The sequence below is a fragment of the Chenopodium album genome, chromosome 13 (assembly GCF_948465745.1).
Source record: "Chenopodium album chromosome 13, dcCheAlbu1.1, whole genome shotgun sequence".
NCBI classification, from domain to species: domain Eukaryota; kingdom Viridiplantae; phylum Streptophyta; class Magnoliopsida; order Caryophyllales; family Amaranthaceae; genus Chenopodium; species Chenopodium album.
The window spans coordinates 11,809,665-11,829,750 of NC_137846.1; the positions used below are offsets into that span (position 1 = coordinate 11,809,665).

General features: G+C 35.2%; 1 protein-coding gene across 1 annotated transcript; it reads left to right on the plus strand.

Annotated features, from left to right (window-relative positions):
* Nucleotides 1-1,903: 1,903 nt before the first annotated feature.
* Nucleotides 1,904-18,666, plus strand: LOC145574594 (mediator of RNA polymerase II transcription subunit 14-like). The gene is made up of 8 exons (XM_081632424.1): nt 1,904-2,333; nt 5,230-6,318; nt 8,919-9,016; nt 9,832-10,006; nt 11,316-12,252; nt 12,371-13,341; nt 14,788-15,869; nt 17,335-18,666. The coding sequence occupies exons 1-8, from the start codon at nt 2,124-2,126 to the stop codon at nt 18,134-18,136; spliced, it is 5,364 nt and encodes a 1,787-aa protein (XP_081488550.1). The 5' UTR covers nt 1,904-2,123; the 3' UTR covers nt 18,137-18,666.
* The last annotated feature ends 1,420 nt before the right edge of the window (nt 18,667-20,086 follow it).

Consider the following 20,086-nt stretch of genomic DNA (forward strand, 5'->3'; position numbering starts at 1 on the left):
ACTGTTAACGAAGTTACCCCCTTCCTCCATCCATTCTCCAGTCTTTCACCTCCATCAATGGAATAAAAAACCTTCAATGGAGAAATCAAAATACATGCACATCTTCAATGGAGGTGGAAGTTAAATCCCTGCCCTTAAGGGTTAACCAAGCCCTAATTTCTCCATTATTTCTTAGGGTTTTTCGTTTAATTTGGCGGCGAAGCCGCCGGAAAGGCTAAGGAGGTTGAAGAAGGTAGGGTGCGAACTTCACTTTCGTTCAAATTTTTCAATGGGTCCTTGGATTTTGCTACTGGATCGCCCCTTCAAATTACAATGCTTGGATGAATGTTCAGAAACGAGATTTAGCGGCAGTTTTTCAAGAAATTAACACCGTTTATTAGGGCCCACATAAGCAAGTTGAGTGGTATTTACAGTCAGCAAAAAATAGTAGTAGTTTACAATTCCCAAAGCGCAAAAATTTCAAAATTGCCATTAGAGAAACGCTACTTGTTTCTCAAGAAGAGAAACTGGGGCGCCCCCTTGGTTATTAATAGGCACGACACAAACGTAGTCTAGGTAGCCAAGCTTATTGATGTAAGCCCAATAAGACACTAGAAGCACATCGATGGACCATTGGCTGTGTTCAGTGTTTTATTTGGATGTTATTTTCAAAAAGATGTGTCAGCAGCTTATGAATTGTTTGGTTGACAATAAAAAGTGTGAATGTGAGAATTGCAACTTCATGGGTATTGTGATTTCCCACAAAATATGGGAAGTTAATTACCTAACTCCCCTAGGTAAGTCAAAGTTCTCATGATTTGCAACTTTCTTCATCCCAACCAAACAAGTTTAGACAATTCCTAGGAACTGGATGTAGGTATTTAATTCCCATAAAATACAAATTCCCATAGAAAGTAAATTCCCATATCAAACAAACAACACCTTATTTTTGACCAATTTATTAAAAATATAATATCTACTTGTATAAGGGTACCTAACGACCTGCACTGCACGACACATGGGTCAAGCAATGTAAGTCCATGTTTCATGCTCACTTGCCTTGTGCTTAAATCGTTCGTGCTTTGAGTGAGCCAAGAAAATAAAGCCATGCTATATTGGGTTAGTACATGTCGATTTTTCAATACTATGGCATTGGAAAATCGTACCTAAATGGCTACTACAAAAATAAATAAAAATCTTGTTGTGTTATGACGTTTTGATGCTTAATTAAATAGCTATACAATAAATTATTAGATCATATCATATCAAAATACACTTCTTGCCTTGTCAATCAGTTAAATCACCAAGAGCTTGATTAAAATTACATGTACAATATTCTTGTAAAATCCTTCAAATTATTAGCGAGCCATATTTCATTATTTATTATAGGAAATTTGGAAATAAAAAGGAACAAAAGTAATGGCTTTTTATTTTAATAAGAAAACCAAATGGACTTCTTATATACTACTCCGTATGAAGTAGTATAATACCCCGTACTATGTTATTAATGTCTGATTTTTTTTTGAAATAAACTTATTTTATCTAAAATAATATTTTATTTAAAAGAATAAGAATTAAAAATACTTTTAAATAGCTATGTAATACTTACGTATGATCTAGATGTAAACTTCTTTTTTCTTATGATCTAGATTGTGTAATTATTCGTGTAAAAGCCTTCCTTTTCTTATGATCTAGATTGTCTGATTGTGTAATTATTCTTGTAAAAAATTTCCTTAACAATTTGTCAATTTACACAACTATAGAAAAGTTTAAAAAAAAAAAAAAAAAAAAAAAAAATTCAACCTCTCAAACGGTCAGTCTAATTTCTCAGCCTCCTCTCTCTCTCTCTCTCTCTCTCTCTCTCCAATCCCCGCTACACGCTTCGGCCAATCTCAAGATCACAACGGCGGAGACTCAGACGCGAGAGAGAGGCGGAGAGAGAAACTCACCTTCGCGCTACTTCTCCACTTTCCATTTTTTCTCTCTCTTCAATTCTTCTTCATTTTCCCCAATTCAATTTCCCCAATTCTCAAACCCTAATTTACTCATTTAATCCACTTCCCACGCTACTACGCTCTTCGTAATGCATAATTAGATTCATTCACTTGAATCGAAGGTTGTAGATTGTCAAATTGGGGGTAATAATGGCGGAATTAGGGCAACAAACGGTGGAGTTTTCGACACTGGTCAGCCGAGCGGCGGAAGAATCGTTTATTTCTCTTAAGGAATTGGTTGAGAAATCTAAGTCTTCTGATATGTCTGATTCTGAGAAGAAGATTAATCTTCTTAAGTTTATTGTCAAGACTCAGCAGCGTATGTTGCGGCTTAATGTTCTTGCTAAGTGGTGTCAACAGGTTAGTTTGTTTTTTTTTTGTTTTTTTTTTTTTTTTGTTTTTTGTTTTTTGTTTTTTTTTTTTTACTTTTTTGTTGTTGATTATGATCAATTTGATTTCAAGATTGTGGAGTAGAGGTGAATTTCTGGGTTTTAGACTGTTGCTCGCGACTCGAATGTTAGTTTAATATTGGAATTGATATGGGATTGGATTGCAATGCTGCTGTAACCTATATTAGGATGAGTTAATTGTTGGGGAGTTGGATGTTAGTTTGATTTTGGATTTTAAATTTGTAGAGTAGAGGTGAATTTTTGGGTTTTAGACTGTTGCTTGCGACTCGAATGTTTGTTGATTTTTGGGATTGATATGGGATTGGATTGCAATGCTTATATACTCTATATTAGGGTGAGTTAATTGTTGGGGAGTTGGATGTTAGTTTGATTTTGGAATTTAGTGATTTGAGAAAGTTCGGTATTTTTTCGGATTTTGGTAGATGGGTAATGAATATGAGATTTATTTCCAATGTTTTTCTAAATGTAATGTTGCATCTTAATGTTCTTGCTAAGTGGTTTCAAATGGTTAGTTTCTTACTCATTTGTTGTTTATTATGATAAATTTGATTTTAAGATTGTAGAGTAGAGTTGGATTTTTGGGTTTTAGACTATTGCTCGGGACTCGAATGTTAATTCAATTTTGGAATTGATATGGGATTGAAATGTAATGCTGCTTTAATTTAGATTAGGGTGAATTTATTGTTGGGGAGTTGAATGAATCTTATTTTAAATTTGGAATTTAGTGATTTGAGAAAGTTCGGTTTTTTTATGGGTTTTGGTACATGGGTAGCTAATATGAGGTTTATTTCCAAGGATTTGAAAGTTCCCATTAATGTTTTTCTACATTGTTAGGTTGCTCCTTAACATTCTGGCTAAGTGGTGTCAGCAGGTTAGTATATTAGTTTTTTGTTGTTGAGTATGATCAATTTGATTCCAAGATTATGGAGTAGAGGCGACTTTTTGGGGTTTAGACTGTTGCTTGTGACTCGAATGTTAGTTGAATTTTGAAATTGTTATGGGATTGAGTTGCAATGCTGATTTAATCTATATTAGGGTTGCTTAATTGTTGGGGAGTTGAATGTTAGAATGATTTCGAAATTTAGTGATTTGAGAAAGTTTGGTTCTTTTTCGGGTTTTGTAGATGGTTGGCAAATATGAGATTTCTTTTCAAGGTGTCAAAAGTACCAATGTTTTCCTGCTATGTATAGGCGTATACCATCCTCATCCTGTAACATACATGGATGAAGTGATTTGAGAAAGCTTGGATCATTTTGGCTTGTTTGATGATTATCATCTAGGTTGCATTTGGTAATTTCGAATTGATTTTAATGTGCCGAACATAGTTTTAGAAAGTAAAATAGCAAGATTCAATTTTACGAATAAAATGTCTCTTGAAAATTTGAAATTGAAGACCTGACCTTGAGAGTGTGGTACAATATCACATGTTTTCTGGAAGGATAGTACAATATTACATTGGAGGCAACATTTTGTTATCTTTTTTAATATTGTTAATAATGAGATTAGCTGAAGACAAGGGGAAGGGGGCTTAATATTGATGTAATGGGTAAGAGAACTGAAGTTCTACAGTGGGCAAAATCTCAACATAATGGGAGTTTTTTTTTTTTTTTTTTTCCCCTTCTCTTTTAATCATTATTATTTTTTAAAATTTTTTTTATAAAAAAAACTTGAACAAGGTAGCTGAGGTTACGATGCTTTTATGAGGCCTATATAGAATCAAACTAGGATTTACCATGATCTAAAGCTGGAAAGAAACCTGAAATATGAGTTGCATTGACGTGTCAATTAGCCATTCTCTTATAATCAGCACCTTTTTCTAAGATAGCAGAAGAATTTACGTCAAGTTGTAAAACAATTCTGGACTTAGCTCAGTCCTTATAGAAGCTTTTATGAAATTATGTAATGCCTATAGGTTTTATAGGGTATTTTATAAAAGCAATTTTGTTTTTGAGTGGAATTGTGAATTCATGGCAACTGTTATTGGATGCCGTATTTTAATGATCTGAATCTTTCAAGCTCAGATCCAATTCAATATTTGAGTTTGAATGTCTACGTTTTTGTTTTTGTCTTTCTTATCATCATTAAGATTTTAGAGTATTAGTCACTTGTTTGTACGTCAAATTTAAACTAATGTCGCTTCCTTCTTTTTTCTTTTCTTTTTTTTTTTTTAATAAAAATTTTACTTTTGACTTTCATACTCCCTTCATGTACATTTTTTTTAACCTTTCCATTAAGATAATTTTTTAATTTTTTTTTATTTTTTTATTTTTTATCTTCCTACTTTGCTTTATTCCTTTTATGGTACAGAAAATTTTCACTTTTATCATTCCTTTTCCCACTAAAACCACATAGTAATACCAATGTTTCTAAACAACTTTCTCTTTCATTGCAAAATAAAACAACTTTCTCTCTCCTACCTAAAAAGTAAAAAAGGGACCCACTTTCCACGTACTACATTTATATAAACAATAAGTAGTAAGTAGGAATATATGAAAAGTAAGTAGAAATATAAAAAAAGAACAGAGGGAGTATGTCAATGCACAACTTTGACCAATAACGTTACTATATTGTTGTAATTATATAATTATATTTTGTGACGAATCAAATTATCTTTTACATAGTAATAGTTGTTTATATACGTATATTGGCAGAAAAATATAGTTAAAGAAGAAATGTCATAGTGCAAAGGTCAATATGGAACGTTAAAAAAATGACAGAGTAGGAAATAAGACATATAAAAGCTCAGTTTTTATTACGGAGTATTAATTATTTTTTCGGTTGCTTTACTTGCTTATTTTAATTTAATATCATCACTAACGTTCAATCCTGTTTGCTTCATTCTTTAGGTTCCGTTGATACAATATTGTCAACAACTTGCATCCACTTTATCTAGCCATGATACATGTTTCTCACAGACAGCGGATTCACTATTTTTTATGCATGAAGGGCTCCAGCAAGCACGTGCACCTATATATGATGTGCCATCAGCAATTGAAGTCCTTCTTACTGGATCGTATGAGCGTTTGCCTAAATGTATAGAAGATGTGGGCATGCAAAGTTCCTTGAATGAGATCCAACAAAAGCCAGCTTTAAAAAAGCTAGACATTCTTGTGCGGTCGAAATTGGTTGAGACTTCACTTCCGAAGGAGATATCTGAGGTTAAAGTTTCAGACGGTACAGCACTTTTACGTGTAGATGGGGAATTTCAGGTGCTAGTTACTCTTGGTTACAGAGGTCACTTGAATTTATGGAGGATATTAAATATGGAGCTTCTTGTTGGTGAGAGAAATGGGGCCATAAAGCTTGAAGAGTTGAGACGATTTGCTCTGGGGGATGATTTAGAGCGAAGAATGGCTGCAGCAGATGAACAACAAAATCCATTTATGATATTGTACTCAGTTCTGCATGAGTTTTGTGTGGCGCTGATCATGGATACTGTTATAAGACAGGTCCATGCTCTTCGTCAGGGAAGATGGAAAGATGCAATTAAGTTTGAACTTATCTCTGACGGTAGCACAACGCTAGGAGGGATTGCTTCAGCCACACAAATAAGTCAGGATGGAGAATATGAGACATCTGGTCAACGCACTCCAGGGGTGAAGATTGTTTATTGGTTGGATTTAGATAAGAACTCTGGTACGTCTGATGGTGGAATATGCCCATTCATCAAGATTGAATCTGGTCCTGATCTGCAGATCAAATGTATACATAGTACATTTGTTATAGATCCATTAACAGGCAAGGAGGCCGAGTTTTATCTAGATCAGGGCTGCATTGACGTGGAAAAGTTGTTGCTTAAAGCTATACGATGCAACAGATATACACGTTTACTTGAAATTAATAAAGAGCTTACTAAGAATGGTCAAATTTTTCGAGGCACTGGTGATGTTCTCCTTCAGGGTATCATGGATGAAATTGGTGTGGACCATAAGAAGGTTAGTAAAACATGTTTTATCTCTTTACTGGGTGTGTTGGTAGTGTTTATAATGTATGATGACAATGTACCTGTTCAATTGGAAGGGGCCTTGATAACGACCTCAACCCCCCCTACTTTATTTATTTTAGGCTCAGGCTCTAAGGCTCTGTTCTTGATATTTACGGCTGAACTAAAATCATTTGTACTGAACTAGAAGTATTTTTTTTTGAACTTATATTATTTTAACAGATTAAAACTTATTGTTTTTAGTTCTACACTATGTTGTTCTTTGAAGTAACTGCTTTCTACTAATTTAAACTTATTTTTGCAAAACTTAAGTTTCTTTTCTACCAAACTTATATATGCTGATTTTTTTATTTTTTTTTATTTTTAAAGTTGAGGAGAACAGGGCCCAATAGTGTCAGGTTGGGGTGGGTTTTAAGTTGGGCATAGGCGGGTAATGTTTGATGATTCCAAAGGAAAAAAACTTGGATGGTCAATCTTCATGTGCTGACCTAGGAAACCATTGGACCTTCTATAATCTTGGGTTTAAGCTCAAGCTCACTTGATGACTTTGCTTCAATATATTCAAGGCAATATGAAATTACGGGGAAAAAAAAAATATCATAACAATATTGTTTCACATGAATTAGAGGTGGAAGATCTGACTACAACACTTATAGGTTGGCTTTTGATTCCTCTGGACAAGTTTTTTCAATGTAGAGAGGAGACAAGGAGAGTGATTGGTAAAACGATAATTGAGGGCTGTAGGTTCTATTCTTTTAACTGAAAATCTCAATTCTCCCAAGGCTGGGTCACTTGACCCTTCATCCTCCCAGTCTGTTACTCAGTTGCACAAATGTGCCATTGCCCATTGCAGAGGCCTTTGTTGCAAAAGTGCTTTGGATACAGCTTTCAAGCATATTTATTAACTTGTGTAGCTGACTTTAATGAAATGACTTGCTGGATTGATTGTGATCTGTTATTTCCTGGACACTAGATTATTTATTATTATTCTTGCTTGTAAATGAAGACTTTCAATAATTAATTCTCTTTTGGTTTAATCTTTGTAAAACTTACATTCTTCAAAGATCCATCGTACAGGGTAATCTTGGGCTGAATCATGTCCTGAAATTGAGTTGAATCTATTACGAGGATAACTTCTTTTATGATATCCTGTACACTGAATGGTTTGTATGAATGTAAATGAGATTTTGCACTGACTTTTGTTTCTTCCCCTAATCCTTTCCCGTACTCCAAAAAAGAGTGTATTTGTTGTTGATTAATGGTGAAGCTTTTGTTATTGTCTTGTGCTTCCTATATAATGATTGTTTTCAACTTGAAGCTTTAGTGATCAATTATTTGAACCTTAGGCTCCTATGGAACTTGGAGCATGTTAAGTGTTGTATGTTCATACCTGGTCTCTTTGTGGTGCTTAGTATGGTAAGAGGGTATTTTGTAAAAGGTATTAATAGACAGAAAAATACTTTCTTTTTGAGTGTTTCTGTATATCTCATTTGATGGGTACACCCCAATTCAGGGCTTCCTTATTTCTTTCATCCCTCCTAGGCTTTTTATTCATCTCTTAGGCTTTATAATTAAAGCTATACTAATCCATCAAGTGACGCAAAACTCTGCCACCATCAATCCTTTCCCGCCTCCATCTCTTGGCTGCTTCCACAAGGTCTCTACATATCACTACCATTGAGACAACCCTCATAGCCACCTGCTCACAACTTGCTGTCATCCATTCATCACTCTATATCCTTATACATACATCCTTACCAACCACCTCCCTTAAATTGGCCTTAAACGGGAATATCCTGGTCACCACAGCTATAGATTCACATACCTTAAATGATGGAAAAGTATGACACTTTGTTAAGAGCTTTGATGGTCCAATCAGATCATGTAATGGTCAAATGCAGCCTATTGTAGGAGGGGAGGATGGCTTAGTTCTAAATCGCAAAGTGAGTGGTTTGTTGAGTGGTGGTGAGAGGAAAGTAAAGAAGAGGATGGTGGTCTAATTGCAAAGGACAATGCTGAGCATTGGTCATGGAGAAGAATGAGTACTTGGTTTTCGTTGGGAGGAGACAGAGGATGGGATAGCATGTCTATCTGTAGGAGGAGAAGGAAGGAGGCACTGAAAGGGTTGTAACATTTTTTGGGATGAGGAGGGGATTAGGGTTTGAAAGAATGATTCTTTATGCTTACTTAACATGATAGGAGGAAATGATTGTATTTCCCTTTTAAATATGGTGATTCCAGCTCTCTTTCTTGAATATTAATTGCTTTCCTTACAGACTTTTTTTTTTTTTTTTTTTTTTTTTTTTTTTTTTTTTTTGCCTAATTACTTTTAAACACACCAAACTGACACTGATTTATTTTCTGCTTGTGCTTTTTTTTTTCCCTTTTTTTTTGGGTATTGGTATAATAGCTTTAGGGTCCTGTCTCAAGTATTTCTATTTTATTATGCTGTTTGGTGTAATACTTTGGGTTGTATGGTTTGAGTGGTTTCTTGTCCATTGTGGTCCTTGGTTATGATTCTTTGCTCCTTTGGAAGTTAAACGACATGTTATGGTCACAGACTTTACTTAGTGATTGATTATTGTTTTGTAGAAAGATGCAGCGTCTGTTGCAAGGGAATCTGATGGACAAGAAGTACTATATGTGCGTGCTTACGGTTCATCATTTTTTATTCTTGGAATAAATATAAGGTATTCTCCCTGTCTCTCCCTTTTATTAAGAGTACAAATTATGTTATTATAATGGATTTTCCGTTTTTTTAGCTTCTAGTTTCCATCCTTTTAACCATGTTGGTGTTGCTTTATCTGGTAGATTAAACAAAATTGAACTCTTGCGACAGTTTGGTAAAAAAAAAAATGACTGCTGTCGCAATTTTGTTTTTTTAATAAATCAATTTAGGCGACATTTGGATCAAAAAAATCTATTTATTTCCAGCAAACTCCGCAAAATGCCAAATTTAATTCGTTTTTGTGTTTTTCTAATTTATTTTTCCCATTTATACATCATCCCTTTTTATTTCGCTAGATCTCTAATTACCCAATTTTTTTTCCAACCCCACTTTTTATTTCCTTAATAAGGGGTTTGAAAATAAAGTGGAAATTGATATTTAAACCCGTTTTTTCTCCAACTTTTTATTTCCCTGAAAAGGATTGGAAATTAAGATGCAAAACTAATTGGGAGAAATAAACCACGAAGACAAATTAAATTAGATATTTATGAGTAGTTTGTTTGAAAGTTTTGAATTTCTAGAGTTATTGGATGGTTCAATTATGGATGAAATTTCTGTGAATTTTATTGTTCAGCCCACTTGGGAAGTAGGGATGTCGGACTTGTTGAAAGATGGTTGTTTTTTTTAGTTTGATTCAATTTATCTTAGAATACTACTTTTGTGTGATCCTTTTTTAAGTTGAAGTTTTTTTTTTTTTTTTTTTTTTTTTTTTTTTTTTTTTTTTATAAATCTTCTAACTGCTTCTCTGAATGGTACCATTTTGTTACTTCTTGGCAGGAATGGACGTTATCAGCTACAGTCGTCCAGAAATATCATAACTCCGTCAGTATTGTCAGATTCCGAAGATTCTTTAAACCAGGGATCTCTCAGTGCTGCTGAAATTTTTATTAATTTGCGGAGCAAATCCATTCTTCACTTGTTTTCATCGATCGGCAAGTTCTTGGGCCTTGAGGTAATTGGCTTTTTTTTTTTTTTTTAAATTATGTGCAGTTAGATTTATGAATTGAGTGGACTATATCTTATGTAAGGATTTTTGCTGATATATAATGAGCTTTTTGTTCCTTAAAATCAAATCTTAAAATTGACTGTAAGATTATTTTCTTTTGGGGTGTGTGTGACAAGTGCTTGCTGACCTTATAATATACTCCCTCCGTCCCTAAAAGAATGACCCTTTTGGCTAAATTTTAGTCCCAAAATATTCATCCTATTTCCATTAAAACACCCTCCAATTTACAATAATATTTGAGCAAAATTAGCTTCCCCATGTAAAATTTGTCTTTTCAAAGTGCTTTTATTACGTTCTCTCTCATGTAATTGTACCTTTTTAATGTACTTTTATTAGTTTTCCCATACACTTGTACTTCCAACTTAAGTTTCTTAATACCCATGAAAAATGCCCAAAAGGGTCATTCTTTTAGGGACGGAGGGAGTACTTATATTTCCTTATTACCAAAGGATACCTTGATTTATTCTCCAATCCAAATGGCAGTTTAAACCATTTTATATTGGATAGATGCTTCTGAGCTAGACCAGGGCGTAGATTCGTAGCTAGAGGGCTCTAAGTCTGCCTGGAAATAGATTCAGTGAGTCTATCAATAAATGGCCAATTTGTAAACCCTATGGTTCTCACAATTAGGGGACAATTACCTCAATAAAAAAAATGTTTTACCTGTATGAAAGAAATATTTTCTTTTTTGTTTGTGACTTAAGTTTGGCAGAATCTTTAACCTAGAATTTTGAATGTGTGTTCTGATGTGCTAGATGAGAAGTTAAAAATTTAGTGATGTTGATTGAAGATCTTTATTGTTTTGGTCCTTCATATGCATGATAGAAATGAGTTTGTATAGTACTATCTTTGCGTGCATTTGAAATTTTGTGGAAATCCCTTTTTTGGGTACCAATAGGAGGGATTATGCGAGTTTGTCTAAATCAAAAGTGGCTTTTGTCCATTTTGGACATAAGCCACCTTGAGTGGTACCAATAAGTATGCTGTTGGCACTAAAGTTGTCTTTATCAATTAGAAGATGATCTGAATTGGTACCATTAGACATTTGTCTTGGTAGTCATGTTTATCAACAACACACTATTTAGTACCAGTAAGGGTCACTTGTGTCCTTTTTGCCTTTTTGGTAACAAGTGGCTTTTGATTTAGAATTCCATGGGGTTATGCAATCTTCGTTCTTCTGTAATTGTGGTGGATCTCTTTTTTTTTGTTTGTTTTTTTTTTTGGAATTTATAGATTGTACCTTTTGCTGTTGCAGGTGTATGAAAATGGTTTTTGTTCGGTGAAGGTTCCAAAAGATATCTTAATTGGTGCAAGCTTTTTGTTGATGGGATTTCCTGACTGTGGCAGTTCATACTTTTTGCTTATGCAATTGGATAAGGATTTTAAAATTGTCTTTGAATTGGTTGGAACACAGCCAGAACAACCTGGTAAGTCGAACAACCTTGTTGTTGGGCGTGTTAAAAGAATTGATGTAGGTCAGATGCAGATGCTTGAAGATGAATTGAATTTGAGCATTCTTGATTTAAGAAAAGTGGGAGCTGGAAGCCCCAATCAGCCTTCTAATTTTGGTCTGGTGTCTAATTATAGTCACGAGGGGTTGATGCCAGTTACTCTTTGTCCGCCACCATCAAGTTTTTCCTCTATTGTCGATGAAATCTTTGAGCTTGAGATAGGAACATCTGCTCCTCATTCTGTTTCTAATGTTTCCTCATCAATTAGTACATCTGCTGCTTCTCATTTGGGCTCTGTACCTATGAATCTCCACTCTTCTAGAGTTGGAATTGGTTCATCAACACAGGAGGAAAATGCCCAAATGTCACAGATCAATCCTGCTATCAAATTTTCACCCCACTATAGTGGTTCTTTATATTCAGCAGCCAATGTCAAAGGATTAAGTCAGTCAACTTCTGTTAGTTCACTAACTTTTGCTCAGCAGAGAAATAGTGCAACACAGAAACTCTCAGTTTCCAAGTCCGAGCAGGACCTTGCTTCTCTTAGGTCACCGCAATCAGTGGAAGTTAGTTCTTTTAGGTCAATGGATGAAGATCATTTGAGGTCTGTTAATGGAAAATCACGAGATGTAATCTCTAGTAGGTCATTGCGAATTTCGTCTCTACAATCCGCTGGGGCCCGTGCATCAGCGTCTGATGCTAATGGAATTGCACTTAAATCCTGGGCTGCTACTCCCGTATGTAAGATTATCTAACATTATCCTCTTGTTTGTTTTTGTTTAGAGTTGTGTTATATCTTCTTTATTTTTATTTTTTTGGCTAGATTAATGTTAATATGTAGTTAGATCTACATGTACAGATGCAGGTTGCAGAACTGCTTCTGAACATGATAAGGATTCTAGAAAAAGGAAAGTTTCAGATATGCTGAATTCGTTACCATCACTTCGGGGTCTTGTTGATGGAGTTTCTAAGCGGAGAAAATTATTGAATGACCAGCATTCAGTTAACTCTGATATCCCATTTAATACAATTTGTAATCCTGAAGGATACACTTATGGTGATCTCTTAGCTGAAGCAAACAAGGGAAATGCACCTTCAGGTGTATATGTATCTGCACTGCTCCACGTGGTTAGGCATTGCTCTCTTTGTATCAAGCATGCCATGCTAACTAGTCAGATGGAGGCTCTAGACATTCCATATGTTGAAGAAATAGGTCTTAGAAATGCAACTGTAAACATTTGGTTTAATCTACCATCTGCTAGAGGAGGTTCATGGCCACACATCTGCTTGCGTCTTGGAAAACCAGGAAGCTTGTGTTGGGATGTGAAGATTAATGATCAACATTTTCGAGACCTGTGGGAACTTCAGAAAGGAAGCAGTAATACACCGTGGGGAAATGGTGTTCGCATAGCTAATACATCTGATGTAGACTCTCATATCCGTTATGATTCTGAAGGAGTTGTTCTTATCTACCATTCCGTTGAAGTGGATAGCATTAAGAAGCTTGTAGCAGACATTCATCGACTCTCCAATGCAAGAATGTTTGCACTTGGAATGAGAAAACTGCTAGGTGTGAAGACAGAAGAGAAGCTAGAGGAAGGTGCCAATTCTGATTGCAAATCAGTAGTTGGAGCTAAGGGTTCTATTGATGGAGTGGACAAGTTCTCTGAACAGATGAGGAGGGCATTCAGAATTGAAGCAGTTGGGCTCTTGAGTCTCTGGTTTAGTTTTGGTTCTGGGGTCCTGGCTCGTTTTGTTGTTGAGTGGGAATCTGGTACAGAAGGATGCACAATGCATGTTTCACCAGATCAGCTTTGGCCTCATACCAAGGTAGGATTATTTATTCATTGTGTTTGTGGTTTTTCCTCTTCTGCTCTGGCCTTTTGTCTTGACTTGTTGAAGTAACATTTTAAAGTTATCAACTTCTCATTTTTATTTGTAGGCTGACTCTGTGAAGATATATTCCTTTTATTTATTTTTTTTCTGCATTGATTTTGTTGAAATTTCCTGAAGTTGTAAGTTATTTTTTTTTGGAAGTTTCTACATTTTGCTCTTGGGTGTTGAAGGGGATGATAATGAATTTAGACAATTTGCTATAACTGAGTTTTGACCAAAATTTAGACAATTTGCTATAACTGAGTTTGACTTGGTGAAAACTCAGAATACACCTTAAGTTGAGCTCATATAGTGTCATCAAGCTCTCTTAAACACTTTAAAGAATGATTTTTTAGAAAGTAGTAATATCATAATAGAATTTGCAGTTCAGACTATAGATTGTTGAAGTACTGTGATGCACGGGTACGGAAGTCTTCTGGCAGTTTTTAACTTTTACTAAAAGATAGCTAAAGATACAAATGTCCAAATTTATGTAATTGGTAAGTGTGAATTAACAAATGGTGCAGTTAAAGAATAATGGGAGGAAAAACTGTTTTTTTAGGAATATTTTAATTTCCACTAAATTCCACCTGGAATGAAGTAGTGGAATTTATTTGATAAAAAAAAGGGCTTTTAATTGCAATGGAGATTGGCATCTTCAAATTCAGATATCATAAAATAAAGTGTACTGAATGAAAGTTGCATTACTTCCATTATAAACATGGTCTGAACAGTTCTGGTTTAATGTATAAGAAGGATGGATTGAAGTTTGATGCGTTTTGTAGATGGTATATGCTCTACTTAAGGTAGATGTTATATTTGACGTAAGCTAGGAGAAATTTGGTAAAATATATTGCAAGAAATAATTTTATTGAGTTTTTACTTTAAAGTTACTCTCTCCATCCCTTAATTTTTGCTTCACTTTCCTTTTTGGGGTGTCCCTTTCTTCTACTCCGTACCATATATAGTTATAGGGACCACAATTTTCCTCTCCCGAACAATATTTTGGACCCACCATTATTCTCTCTCATCAAATTTACTCAACCAAAAATTAATAATGTGAACATACACCTATGTGGAAAAAATAGGTGGACGGAGGGAGTATATTATAAACTTATACCTTATACCTGTATGAGGTTGGATAAGCAGTGCGGTACACACATGGATTGGGGGACTGTATGGTGACAGTCTGAATTAATTGGTGTCAGCCTGGGGAAGAGATAGAGAATAATGGTGTGGTTCTTTTAATCAAATTCTGGTGGATAGTGTCTCTGGTAGCACATCAACAAGGAGTTATTTAAGTATATTTATTAGATTTTCTTGCATCTGTGTGAAAATTTCCATTTAAGACTTTCATGTTATGAAGCATTTAAAATGATGTGTATGATTTGATTTATGCAGTTTCTTGAGGATTTTATAAATGGAGGTGAAGTAGCATCCTTGTTGGATTGCATTCGCCTCACTGCTGGACCTTTACATGCACTTGCTGCAGCAACAAGACCTGCTCGAGCTGGTCAAGCTGCCATTATTCAGGGAGTTGGCTCTACCGTGTCGGCTTCATCCAGACTAGGGACTTATGCTTCAGCTCTAGGAGCTCCTCCTAGTAGCCTGTCACCCAGTGTGGGTGGTCAGGGAATTGCTGGTTCTGCAGGAAATTCTGTTGCATCTGCAGCAGCAGCTGCTGCTGCTCTTGGAAATCATGCAGGTGTCATGTTAGCTGCTGCTGGCAGGGGTGGTTCAGGCATTGTTCCCAGCTCATTGTTGCCTATTGATGTTTCTGTTGTGCTACGGGGACCTTATTGGATAAGAATAATATACCGGAAACATTTTGCAGTTGATATGCGATGCTTTGCAGGAGACCAGGTTTGGCTTCAACCTGCCACTCCACCAAAGGGGGGCCCTTCTGTTGGAGGATCATTGCCCTGCCCTCAGTTCAGACCTTTCATCATGGAACATGTTGCTCAGGAATTGAATGGTTTGGAACCAAATTTTGTTGGTGGACAACAGACTGTTGGACTTTCAAATTCCAGCAATCTAACTTCAGGTTTAAGTCCGCCACTAACTTCTGTTAATGGAAGCAGAGTTAATCTACCAAGTACTTCTGGGCTTTCTAGGCCAGGAAACCAAGTTTCTGCTATGAATCGTGCTGGAAATCCTCTTACCGCACCAACAAACATGCCTGTAGCTGGTCCAGGATTGTCTTTACGGAGATATCCTGCTGCAGGTGGCGCTGCTCATGTTAGAGGAGAACTGAATACTGCTATTATTGGCTTAGGCGATGATGGTGGATATGGTGGTGGTTGGGTTCCACTTGTTGCTCTTAAAAAGGTTCTAAGAGGAATTTTGAAATATCTTGGGGTTTTGTGGCTCTTTGCACAGTTACCTGATCTTTTAAAGGAGATCCTTGGTTCAATATTAAAAGAAAATGAAGGGGCATTGTTGAATTTGGATCAAGAGCAGCCAGCCTTGCGCTTTTTTGTGGGGTAAGATGTTCACAGTTTCTCTCTTATCCATACTTAATTAGTTTCTTCCTATGAAATTGTTGTACTCCCTTTGTTTTTAATTGATTGTGTGTATATATATGTTTGAAAACTAAAATTCAAGATGAATTTAACAAGATCCCACATGACTATGTTTTGAAGTATATGTGCATCCTCAATCCCATTTGCATTGGAATCTCCCTATATTCCAAATAGGACAATCAATAAGAAATGGAGGGAGTACTTGAATACATGTCGGCAAACTTTAACTGATGTGAAGTAGGTGCTATTGAAAATGAATTTAGAGATGAAATATAACATTTTTCCTCTTTATTCTTTTATTATTATTATATACTTGTATGTATTTAATCATGGAATGTAAATAAGATTTTAGGAAGTTTTAAGGATCCTAAAATAATTTGTCTATAATCATAGTAAATAATTTGTCTATTTAAAATAGGAAACAAAATTGGGGCCACGTTTAGTAATTCCCATAACAACATTTCAAAACATGTCACTATCTGATAGCTTTCAAACTATGTATTGCGTAGTAGTAATTCCCTTGTTTCGCATGTTCTTCATATTTAGTGAATGTGGTTGAAGTTAAACCTTAACTATAATTAGTTGTTTAGGTATTAGGAAAAACATAATCTTGTGGGATAATATGAAATACCTTTCAATGTAAAGTTTCTAAATATCAAAATTTTATAGTTTTTACTATTATATGATTGAAGAATTTAACGGTCAATACATAGTTAAAGTGAAGAACGTTATGGATGATATACGATTTAATCAATTTATGAAGTGTATGGTAATAGGTATATTTTCTAGGTATGTAGTATTTTGTATGTCAGTATGTAGTGACAGCCCAAAATTGATTAAATTGCCTTGATATGACTTGTACTGTTGTCATCACCAAATCAAATGATAAAGAAAAGCTTCTTTTTTTTTCTCCATTTCTCTTCAGAGTCTCATTACTTGCTTACTATAAATTAATTTGGTTTCCTTTTTGTTGGTGGATTTTTACCCTATCAGCCACATTATACAATCTCCTTTTTCTTATCATACATTTCGAAGGAAAATTGGAAAACTAAAGTTGGAAATAGGTGGAGCGTATTGATCATCATTGGTACCCTGACGTTTGTTATTTTGTTGTACTTTTGGCATAAGATACATGAAAATGTTCAACAACAAAAATTCTGAATACTATAGGTGGAGCGTATTGATCATCATTGGTACCCTGACGTTTGTTATTTTGTTGTACTTTTGGCATAAGATACATGAAAATGTTCAACAACAAAAATTCTGATGAATACTACTTTGTATTTGGTTTGGAAAATTGGAGGAGTGTGTTTTAACTTTTCCCTGGAATACACACACACACACACACACAAAGCTTACACAGTTGGAAAAAATTAAGCCTTTTGAATTCTTGGATTTCATCTTATTATGAATGTGCATGCAACAGGGGCTATGTGTTTGCTGTTAGTGTCCATAGAGTTCAGCTTCTTCTGCAAGTTTTGAGCGTGAAGCGCTTCTCTCATCAACAGCAGCAGCAGCAGAACTCGGCTTCTGCCCAAGAGGAGTTAACACAATCTGAAATTAGTGAGATATGTGACTACTTCAGCCATCGTGTTGCATCAGAGCCATATGATGCGTCACGTGTAGCATCATTTATCACCCTTCTTACATTGCCAATCTCTGTTTTAAGAGAGTTTTTGAAACTTATTACATGGAAAAAAGTTATGTCCCAATCTCAAGGTGGAGATGTGGCACCTGCTCAAAAGCCTCGTATAGAATTGTGTCTTGAAAACCATGCTGGTTTGAATATGGATGGGATTTCGGGAAATTTATCTGCTACTAAAAGTAATATCCATTATGATCGGCCCAACAACTCAGTTGATTTTGCTCTAACTGTTGTTCTTGATCCAGCTCACATACCTCACATTAATGCTGCTGGTGGTGCTGCTTGGTTACCATATTGTGTGTCAGTGAGGTTAAGATACTCTTTTGGAGATAACACGGCTGTTTCCTTTCTTGGTATGGAAGGAAGCCATGGAGGTCGTGCCTGTTGGTTGAGAGTTGATGAATGGGAAAAATGTAAACAGAGGGTGGCTCGTGCCATAGAAGTTCCTGGATCTTCACCTGCAGATATTGCTCAAGGGAGGCTAAGGCTAGTTGCCGATAATGTCCAAAGGGCATTACATTTGTGTTTGCAGGGACTAAGGGATAGTGGCGCTGGAGTTCCTGGAACTTCTGGAGGCTCGTGATTTTTTAAATTTTTTTTTTTTTTTTTTTTTTTTTTTTTTTTTTTTTTTTTTTTTTATCATGATAATTCCTTTTTCTTTTCTTTTTTTTTCTTTTTTTTTTTTTTTTTTTTTTGGAATCTATAGTTTTGGGTTAAGATATTAGACAGAGAAAAGGTTGGTGCACAACTTATGATGATCAACAAATCAAGCTAGCAGATTCTTTGATCCTCGGTCGAAGCAGAATTGATATGCTGGTGGCTGAGTTTCCTGGATCTGCTTGCAAAGTATAGTTGATTTCAATGCCTTGCTTCAGTAGCAGCTAACCTGAAGATGCATGAAGACCTATGATTTGTCATAGGATGTAATGATGTATCATAATTTTGGGATTACCATATGTAATCTGACAAAGCTTAAATTAGGAATTAGTTCATCTTGTACAGAATAGTCACAGGGCTAGAATTTATGTAAAGGAATAGTTGGAATTGCTTGGTGTATTTGTTATAAGTACATACCTAAATTTAATCTAATGGCCACAAATAGTGCTTAGTTTATGTGTTGGGTTGAATTGAGGCTTAAGTGCCCGCCTTCAGATTTTAGGTTCTCCAGTGGGAATATTGGTCTAAATTTCACCTCAGTATATTGTACTGTCCTCCAAATAGAAATACGTAGTAAGTTAAATTAACCAACAGATCTGAACCGATGCAGGTCTTTGCAACTTTTGCAGACACGAGATATCTTGAGTTTCCACGTAAACGGGTAGCACCAGCTCTAGTGCATGTGTGCATGTGGTTTATATGGACTAGAGTCTTTAGTTTGGTCACACGGATATGTGAGCACCCAATTTCATACCACTGGCCAACTTGTTGCGAGAACTCCTCTTTCGGTTTTACAGCCTTAGGCTACATTTCTTGGCTGACTCCATCTTTAAGTCGATAAATTTTGTTATAGTTGGACTGGCGTGCATCAACTCAATTCTACTTGTTGCATGTTGGGCTAAAGTGAATAGCTTGCTTCCGAGCGTTAAGGCTTAGGTTAGCAACTCCAATTAACATATGAAATCGTGATAGGGTTTGTTTTTTTTACAAGAAAAGGAATTTTATTAATAAAATATATTCAAACGACATTTACAGATTTCTAAGAAATCAAGAATTCCAACACAGTACATACTCCCTCCATGTTTGAATAAGTGAAACGTTTTCCTGTGTGTAATGGCAATGAAAAATTTCGACTGAAAATAGCTTTTATTATCAATAAGTAAAAATTATAACAACTGAATATTAATAAAATATTTATTGAGACGATTTAAACAAGTACCCACATGACTATATTTATTATTTTTAGGTATAAATCACAAACATTAGTCAAAATGAATTAGATGAATAGTGCAAAAAGTCAATACGTTTAATTTATTTAAACATGGACGGAGTAACACCTTAGAACTAAATACATCACAGATTCGATCAATAATTGCCTAAAAAAAAAAAAAAAAACCTTCATCTGAAGCAGTACAATTTGTGAGTTAGCTTTGATTCGACTAAAGAAAATACTCATGTGGTTCTTTGGGTTCTTATGAACATTATGAAACCCTAGATTTTCAATTCTCGTCATACAACCAGAAAAAGAAATTAAACATGAGAAAAATCATCTCAAGGATGAGATATATTTATTGAAAGTAATTACAAGCTTTTTGGGGCTTACTATTGGTAAGAACACTAGTGAAAGCCCCTACATAGGTTTATAATTGAGGCCAATTTAGAGAAAAAGAGAATAAGATATGGTAGAGATGGAGAGAAAAAAGTGAAGAGAGAAGGAAAGCCTAAAAAAAAAATGGTTAGGAAAACCTCCTAATTGAGAAACTTTAGAGGGAACGTAATGTTAGCGATAACTTTTTGTTCACCATTTAAGAGAATTTTTTTTTTTTTTTGCACATGGCTGTAAACAAGGGAAATATTTCATTAAAAGAGTGAAACA